General features: G+C 44.9%; 1 protein-coding gene across 4 annotated transcripts in view; it reads right to left on the reverse strand.

Annotated features, from left to right (window-relative positions):
- RPS6KA6 (ribosomal protein S6 kinase A6) overlaps positions 1-8,397 on the reverse strand; it is a 43,748-nt gene extending 35,351 nt beyond the window's left edge. For 2 of the 4 annotated variants that reach the window (XM_080365227.1, XM_080365226.1), the window contains exon 1: positions 7,670-8,397. In XM_080365227.1, coding sequence (XP_080221353.1) covers positions 7,670-7,750 — 81 coding nt within the window. In that variant the 5' untranslated portion in view covers positions 7,751-8,397. Of the gene's footprint in view, positions 1-229; positions 6,888-7,669 lie in introns of those variants that run through there. The other 2 variants (XM_080365229.1, XM_080365228.1) reach the window with 2 other exon arrangements.
- Between the last annotated feature and the right edge of the window lie 1,415 nt (positions 8,398-9,812).

Here is a 9,812-nt window from a genome sequence, read left to right on the forward strand (position 1 = left end):
TTCACAGTATCACTAGATTACATTTAACAGCGAATCAAGGAGAGGCACACCAAAGTTGTCCAAAAATCTTATTTTTATTTGGACCTAGTAATAAAACAAGTTTCCACTCCAGGTGCTCAGAAATACGTGCAATTTTCACTCAAGTACTTGAATTTGAAGTGAATTTTGTCTGCATTTTGCTTTTTCTTTCTTTAAATACAGTCAACATTTTCCAAGTTTTGTTACTTACATTTAAGCTCTGGAACCCAAACTACCAGCCAGAAGAATTCTAGATACGCTGAAAACGGTAGCTTAACTCCAGGCAACCAGACACAGAAAGTGTCACTGCTGGAATGGGGTTTTGAATGAAAAAAAAAATCAGCATGTTATTTGATCTACGTAGATCCTGAGCATGCCATGTAAGCATACTTTCAGCTTTCTGGCAAATCAAATATAGTAAGTTATTGGACTTTTAAGGCAGGTAATCAAATGGCATCTTAATTAACAATTTCCCATCGTACACTTTTACCCTTCGTTGTTGCTCATGGGTTGTTTGTTTTTTTTTTCCCTATAACTACAAAGACTAGGATGCCTGCCAATTTTTAGTCCAAAGAATTTTTATGTCCAAGTGCATGAATGTACTTTTATTGCTCGATATACATGACTACACTTTTGCTTGCTTTGTTTGTGAACCGTGGTCACTGTCCCTTAAAAAAACCAACAAAACAACAAACCTGTTGGATTGCAACCCAAAGTCTAGGAGTTTGTTAGTTATTCAGTTAAAAAATTCAGTGGCAAAAGTCAAATCATTACTGTTCTGTACAGTTACTTATACTGGCCAAGTTTCAGTAACTAGAAGTTTCCACTGTCCCCCATATTAGGCAAAAAAGGAAAGTTACAATTAATACTTAATTCCCATCTCTGTGGAAACCAAATACAAAATTCTGCTTCTGCAGTCAAGTAGCACCCCTTTCAGTGATTTAATCTTGAATACACACAAATGCATAGAACAGAACTTTTTAACCTGAAGAGGTTTATTTTAACCTTTAAGTCATTATTTACTAAATATCCACGAATGCACAAATTTAATTTATTATTGAGAATTAGAAAGCACTTATCTCTACAATGAGAACAACTGAAAGAAGCAAGTACCATTAGTCTGAAGGAAATTCTTTCATCCTTGAATCATTTTGCTCTTCAGTACTGCTAAAGTCCTACAACTAACTGACCATTTTAAGTATTAACTTCAATTAAAACAAATTAAACTAAGACATTTCAGCAAACAGCGTCAATACTTTCCAAATACATATTCTGAGAACTACAGAATGTACTCCACATTGTTGACTAGTATAACAATAACCAAAACAATTATATAAAAAGATGACAACAAAGTTAAGGTCAGACAACCTAGCAGGTAAGAAACTTACTTTTCCAGAGCAGTAGGCTAAGAGACCCAGTCCTCTGATGCTAAACGGCCTCCGAGGTAACAGAGCACAATCTGCCTTCTGATTTAAATAGCTGCGATGGATCCCATGACTTGCTGGGACCATACCCTACTACTTTGGGAGAACATCCCAAGGGCTTTTGCGGCTGGTAAAAGTCTTAACTACTATTGCACATGTTTCTCCTCCAATAATTACAGCAGAACAGAGGAATCCCAGGATTACTAAAGATTTGAACCATCTTCGCCCCCGTATTAGGGATGTTTTAACTGTTTATATGGTAAATGTGTTATGGTTTGGGGGGTCTACAGGTTTTGGCCAAAAGAAACTAGACAAATGGCCAGCAAAATGCCTAACTACAAGGAAAAACTGTAGATGTAAAGCTCGTTTGCTCTGCCCTGTTTTTACACGTCTTCATTTAAGCCTTCAAACAGAATTAAGAATTTTATAGAAGAAAAACTGGGAATTTTATAATCATAACATTATTGTAAGTAGAAAGCATTATTCATCACCACTCATGGATAATCTAGCCTGGCTACAAACAGGTAAAATCCTATGTATCAACAAAATCTTCTGCATCCTCCACGGTTCCTCCTTCACTGTGCTTAATTTGCTAAGTTACTGCAGCTAGTCACCAGACCTACACCTCTCAATTCTTCCAAATGAACGCAAGACTAACCAGTTTGCTTCCCCACATACAAAAGTATTATTTCACATACTTATTTCAAAATGTTAGAGTGGAAGCTTGCATTAGAAACCCCAATTATTTTGAAAAGACTTTGAAACAAATCCTTTGGAAAAAACCCTGTTAAGACAACAACATTTGTTCCTCATTTATTCTGAATTACATCTGCAGAGTGTTTGCAACATTAATTTAATGAGCAACACATTGGCCTACTGAATCTTATTTCCTGAGATAGGTTTGAGAAATTTGGGGATTCTGTGCACAGCCAAATAGGCAAGGGATTTCATTTTTTTTTTAAATGTCTAGAAGTGACTGAACAAAACCAAAGCTTAACAGCACCTGTTCTTCCTATAAAACACCCACAAGTTTTTGGTTGGTTTGTTGGGTTTTTTTGTAAAAAACCAGCAGATATTGTTATTGTATGCAGGTGCCCAACCTGTATTCAGTGCTCTTTACTGCCTGGGCTCGCATACTTTTGGGAAGGAGAAGCTTCCTCCAGTACAGCAGCCAGCCCCACGAAGTGGAAGATGAAGCAGTGTTACTAGAATTACCCAACGGAGTTGCACCAACTAAAGCGGGGTCCCACCCTACCACGATGTGACCAGAGGAAGGATGTCCTGCTGAAGGGACAGCAGTGTCCCTGTCAGACTCTGCAGGTCTGCGCTGAATTTTCTTCTCATCTGCTCACCGCCTGCACAAACCCTGCGCTAGCCTCAGTCCCTCAGCTCCTGAGAAAAGAGGCCAGGTAACTCACTCACACACACAAACGTACTAAGTAGAAAAGGAAGATAAAGCCATCTACCTTAAAAAAAACCAAACAACAAAACCAACAACCTTAAACCCATAGTCAGTTACTAGGGAAAGTTAGAAAGTTCTTATCCTGTGGCAAATAAATCATACCTTCATACAGGATAACAAATATTCAGCAACATATAATTACCAATTTTAAGAGAACATTTGATCCTTCCCATTATCAGAGATGAGGGGAGAATGCCATGTGTCTCTGACTAGCTATAGCTATGACAAGACACAAACCCAACCACAAGCGCAGGGGTTGCTGTAGCAGTGAAGGACTCGAGACCCTTTTCACTCCCGCCTGTCTAAGAGGTGACTGTAACTCCATAACCAAAGGGCATAAAGCAGCCAATCTCAAAATCATGTTTAATGACAAATGAGGAATACTGGGAAAGAACGTTTTAACCTGATGAAAACAATGTGTTTCAAATTTTATTCTTGATGTAGTAATGAAGCACATCTACATAAACATTAAGATTCTATATATGAATTAACACACCATACCATTCTTCTGATTTATGGTTATTGTGAAGCACCTCCAAAGCTATCCTGGGGGAACCAAGGTGAGCTACCTCAGACCCCCTGCTCCTTTTACACATTCAAAATATGACAGCAGACTTCCAAAAATTATCTTCAAAAGTGGCATACCAAAACAGAATTATTATTATTATATTGCAGCACTTCTCAATGCATAAAGACACTCATTGTTTTCCATTTAAGAGTATTAACATGCTTGCTCTTTTTTTTCCCCCTCCACTTTATTTAAGGGGGCTTGTTCTCATAAATCTTCATAAAAACTAAATTGTTGCAAGAGCTGAGGGTACTTCAAGTTAGGGGCAAAACTATTACTTTTTCTTAACATAACACCACCCAAATGTGGAGATTTTCAGAGATGCACAAAACTAGGTAGCTGAGTCATCCATGTCACTGCCAGTAATTACTCACAAAGGAGTTATGCAACTCCAAACACTAACAAAATTCAGTGGCCTTTGACAGACGAGGCTCAGAACATGCTTAAGAGAATGGACTGAAAACACTGGCCAAAATCAAAGATACGTTTATTTAAATTGGCACTGGCAATGGATTACGTACAACAGCAGCAAAGCTCAACTGATGAGCATGCCTTTTGGGAGGCAGCAACTTTCAGCGCAGTCCCATTTTTCTAGCAGAATACTTTAGTTTCCAGCCACTTTGTTGTTTCAGCCTCACCTTCCTTGTCACTGTCAGCCAATTAAGCAACTGTTTCTGAAGCATTTGTTTCAAAAACAAATATTTGAGTATGAGGTCACATTTATGCAAGTCACAATATTCATGTGTTGCAAACAGCATGCACTTTAATTACACCTATCCTTTTAAATGCAAGACTACTTCTATCAAATGGGCAGAAAATTCCAAAATTACTGTATTCTGCCCAATTCCAAGTATTTTTGCATTTCATTCAGCTTGGTCAATAAAATGTTAACATTGACTTTCCTGTTTCTTTGTTGACTGCAATATTTTTATAATCAACTGTTGTAGAGTATTATCAGCACCCTTGTACCATGAAAATTTTTTAATTATATTACCATGAAAATACGTATTAATCCTGTATTTAGGAGGAAAGAGGTTCACTCAACATTCAAAGCTTAAACTGCACGACACTGACCCTTCCTACCTAGGCTTAAGGAATTCCCACAGCTGCAAAACTGCTTCACAAGTGACACTGTCATAGGAATATAAGAACAGGAACAGCACAATGTACAGTCCAAAATGTAACCCTCAGCACTTCAAAGACGAGCAACATGAAAAAATGGCAAAATAATTCAATCCTAGGTTTCTTCCAAAAGCTCATGTCGTTTTTATGCCGTGAAGCATGAAAATTTGTTTCCTACCTCCAAGATCGTGTTCTTCCCTTGCCAACTGTTTTTACTTCAAGTCAACGTGTGTGCTACTTCACTGGAAATGCACTTATTTCTAATAATGTAATCCTAAACTTAGTTAATTAACAAGCAAATTCCTCAGAGAAAACTGTTTCTCAGATTTTTCCTCCTATGCCACAACTGATGGCCAAGAGCACCAGCGAGTAGGAATAAGTTACTCTTCAAAATATAGGACTATTTCTCCATAACACTGTTGACAGTGCAGGCAAGGTCAATGAGATCTATCAGACTGCCAATGTAAGGTTGTAGTAAGTACTATAGGCTACAATTAATTAAAAAAAAATATTAAGGAAAGATTCCAAACCAAACCAAAATCTACTATAATATAAAATTCTTAAATCCCCAAACCATGTGAATGCAGAATTCCAACAAGTAAAAAGTACAACACATCCCTGAGATGCTCTTAATATAAAGCATTATGACAATAACAAGTATTTGTTAATGTAATTTGGGAACTTCACATGCAACTTGAAGAAACTGGTATTGGTATAAATGAAGTCTCAAAGGCTGATAGCCACATGTAACACAGATGTAACAAACACTTTAATCAGAGCACAAGTGAAATGGGTTTTACACAGACCCTGTTAAGTAAGTAGTTCATGTACAGGCTTGAGAAAAACACAATTCTAAGAACAACTGTTGCAATCAGTTGCCTTCAGATGTTACAAACACAGAGCTGTTTCAGTTGGGCAGGCAGGGTCCTACGCTCTGTTGGCCGGGCGAGTGTGACTTCAGAACCTGGTTCCTCCAGCAGTGCATTGCCAACCTCGCGCCTCTTCGGCAGCCCTAGCCCAGCCGAGTATTTGACAGTAAACGTCACCACCGTCAGCAGAACTACCTGTCTGAGCTTTGCCGTGCCAGAGCTAGGGCTGGTTCTCCAGCCACTCCTGCTAACTGCCAATAAATTTTTATGGCAAAATCCATACACAAAAACAGCACTGAACACGGTACTCAAAGTAGCACCAGCCTTAGTGGAGGTGTATTTGTCCAGCCAAAAAATACTGAGAGATGCACAACCACCACAGAAGTTCTCATTTCGGCTACAATATTCTAAGTTTGATTATTTTAACACCAATGTATCACAATATTCTTAAAGAACAGATCAACAGGGCCAAGAAAGTTCTCAGATCTTCAATAAACTTCATACCTTAACTACAGCACATGATTTTTATAAACCTCAAGACTAACAAATAAGCCTTAATACTTCTGCTGACTTCTTAATCCTTACCTGTAGCTTCACTAACATAATTAGGATTTCTCTAATATTAAGGTAGAGGTACCGCATCCAGTATTATTAGATCATCAGAATATTTTAAAGCGTTAAAAGTGTAGCAGTCATGATGTAGAAATGCATGTCCAGTAATTATAGTACTTGAAAGCGGCACTCCGTAGACACAACTATAGAAAATAAATTTTAAAAAACCCATGAGATATAAAACCCCCATGGCTTGATTCCTATTTGAATTACTGGATTCCTTATAAGTACCAATTTTTATCAAATAATGACATTTCAACACAATTCTTTAAAGGATACCCCTTCACTCTTCCCAGAACTTTAACTGAGGCTTGTTTTGCACACTTTGTACTTAGAGATGAATTTGCTACAGACCTTTTTACTTAGGATAAGAAAAGCCTACTGCATCACAGAAAGCAAGTCTGACCAGTTTTACGAAGCTTTATTTAGATAACATCTTTTGTGTGCCTAATACACCTAGGTGTAATCTCTTATTTGTCATACTTGATGATACTTGATACACAATCCTACGCTTCTGATTTAAAAGTGCAAGTTTTAAGACCCGAGTGTCACATTCTGCTGAGACAGGCGCTTTATTACAGCATAACCAGTTTTACCATTTATTTTCTTTTAAATCACATTCGGTACTTGCTTATGGACGCACCTAGAGTGCTAAGCAGTACCTCGAAGCCACTCTCGAAGTTGTTCCTCGTCCTTTACAACGTTTACGCATCCAAACCTCAGTCGCATGCTCCCGGGTCCTTCTGCTTGTTGCACGTATGAGAATTACTTCTTAGTTTAATGGGTGCAAAAGCAAAGGGCCCGCTCCCAGGGCCAGCCTACCTGGATGCACACCCCGATCCGTACAGTCACATTTTCAGGAGGAGTTAAAGTAACTTTCCACGCGAGCCGTGCCCGTAAAACCGCGTTCACAGGGAACCGACAACCGTGACACTAACACGGTCAGGAAGGCGACACGAAGCGCACCGGCCCCAACGCTCTTCCGTGCGCCTTGTTCCCCCGGCGGGGCCGGCGGCCCCCGCACTCCGCACGTGCTGCCGCCGTCCCGCTGCCTGCGCCGGGGGGGTCGCGGTCGGGCCCCGCCACACGGCCCCGCCGCCCTCGGGCCAGGCGGGGGAGGCGCGGGGGGGGCCGCGGCCGGGCTGCGGGTCAAGCCTGGGGGCCGCCGCCTGCCCGGGTCGGGCCGGAGCCGGACTGAGCTCCGGGGGGGGGGGGGGGGGGGGGCGGTCCCGGCACGGGCGCTGCGGGAAGGAGCCGGGACCAGGCCAGGTGGCCGGCGGCAGCGCCGGGCCGCCTGTGTGTGTGTGTGTGTGAGGGGGGAGATCCCAGGGGAGGCGGGGAAGCGGCGGCGCCGCCGAGAGCGCTAGGATCCGGCGGAGGAGGGCGGCGGGCAGACCGGGGGCAGCGAGGCGAGGGCGGAGGGGGGGGACCGGCGAAGCGGGGGCCGGCAGGGAGAGGCCGGGGGCGTTGCGCTGCGCCCGCCCTCCGCCCCCAGCCCGGCCGCTCCCAGGCGGGGGCCGGGGAGCGGGCGGGCAGGTGCCGGCGGGGAGCCGGCCGCGGTGCGGGAGCCCCGCCCCCCCGGCCCCACACTGACCTCGCCGCCGCTCACGTACAGCTCCATTTTGTGACAGGGCTCCGGCTCCTCCGCGTCCTCCAACGGAGCGAACGGCACCATGTCCCGGCTTCTCCTCCTAGCCGGGCAGCCGCCGCCAGCCGCTGCGCATTCCCAGACCCGCGGCCGGCTCAGAGGCGGTGGGCAGCCGCGGCGGGCCCCCTTCTCCTGGCCATGGAGCGCGGCGGCGGAACACGGGCTGTTACGGCTGCTGCTGCTGCTGCCGGCCAGCGGAGGCGGCGCCGCTCTGCGCTCCCCCGCGCACACCCCCCAACATGGCGGCCGGAGGGGGCGCGGCCTGCGCGGCACGGGGATGACGTCAGGGCGGGCCGGAGAATCCCCTGCATGGGGAGGGGGGCGGTGACGCGCGGTGACGTTTGCGGGCCCGCGGCCGGGCGGCGCCTGGCTGAGGGGGACGGGGCTGGGGGGCAACCGGCTGCCGGCCTGGGCACCGGGGGAGATCCGGGCAGGGTGACCGCCTGCCCGCTGGAGGGAGGGAGCGCGGTGAAGCAATGGTGTCGCGGGCGGGCTGTCGGCGGCACCTGGACGTTCCGCCTGAGGCTGAGGGAGGGTGCTGGAGAGCGGCACGGAGGCGTTTAAAACGAGACAAAGAGGAGGGGGGTAAAATCAGCGATGGAGCTCGGTCGGTGAAGTCCCCCCCCGGCTAGGAGGCCGTCGTCCCCTCAGACCCCTTCATCCCCTCAGACCCCGTCCCTACCTCGGGTGCCTCGGCGCCCCCTCATGAGCGGCGCAGGCCCGCCGGGAGGCGACGCCTCGGCTGTGAGGGGAGCGGCTGGCGGGCTGGCCTTCCCGCTGCCGCGACCGCGGGGGAAAACCCCACAAAGTTTCGTTTTGTTTCGTGGTTGGTTTTTTTTTTTTCTGAATTGAGAGGTGGCAAGATTGGACGCGCGACTGGAAAGTGGAAAAGAAAGTGTAGCCGGGTTGCTCCTGGGTCCTTCGTGAGGTGAAACGCGCGAATAAGCTGCGCGCAGGGCTGCGGGAGCGGAGCAGCCTGCTCACCGTGGTTACAGACACCGAGGGGACGGACTCCTTTGTTTCCAAGCATGTGTTCAGTGAGAAACACTCCAGTATTTCCAAACCTGAGGGGACAGAAAAAAGAGCACGGATGAAAAAATAATACTTCTCTGTCACCGTTTGATCTCAGGAGCTGGAAAACGCTAGATGATACTATGAAAAATACATAATTTTAAGGGTAGAAAACTCCTGAATGACACTGTTTATTTAAACACTCTGCATGACTTTCTAGTAAGCCCTGCCCTTTAGATAAAGCTAGCAAAGGAAGTCTCAAACCATTCTTAATTGCCAAATAATTTTGATCAAATTAGCATGACTGAGGGAACAAACCAGTACACCCCACAGTCCACAACACTTTTGTGTGCTGACTTTTTAAAAAAAACCCGCAGAATTCAACCATCGGACAAACAAGTACACAGTATAAAATGCTCTGCTGCTGTAGTCTTCAATTAAATTAGAGCAACCTGTTTCACAAAGCTAACTATTACCAGTTCCCTGTCGCTGAGCTGGCTGAAGAGAGTTGCCTATTGTGAATGTGTCATTGCAGCAACAGCCAGCTGGCATGTCAGCATTTCCATTGCAAGCCTATTTTTAAAGGTCTGTAACTCAACCATGGAAGACAAATGTTTTAGACTGAAACAGGGAGTGTGTACCAGCAATATTCATCCTTCCAAAAATAAAAAGTGTGCAAGAAAATGTAGGACCAAGTTACCAGTACTTAACATCGAGAGAGAATTTAACTTTTAAATATAGAACTGTTCAGGCTAGGTCACTTGTAAATGTTGTTTTTGTTATAATAGGATTGTGCGAACATGGAGCTTTTAGAGCAGTTAAGTGGCAGGAGATGGAGGGACAAGACCCAGCTTCATGGGCCTTTGGTTCACACACAGCTACCTAGCCCGGTGCCTCTGTTCACGTAACTGGTGTGCATCCACAAGAAACCAAATGGCAACATCTTCTCTATGAAGTTAAATGCATATGTACTTGAGCAGTGTGCCATGAGGCAGATCTTAATTTAAATATAAAGAAAATCAAGTGAGGAGTGACTTCTTGAAAGTGCTTGAGTGCTCAACAGGAGCTTTAGTCTAGA

This window comes from Falco punctatus, assembly GCF_963210335.1.
Source record: "Falco punctatus genome assembly, chromosome: 15".
Classification (NCBI taxonomy): domain Eukaryota; kingdom Metazoa; phylum Chordata; class Aves; order Falconiformes; family Falconidae; genus Falco; species Falco punctatus.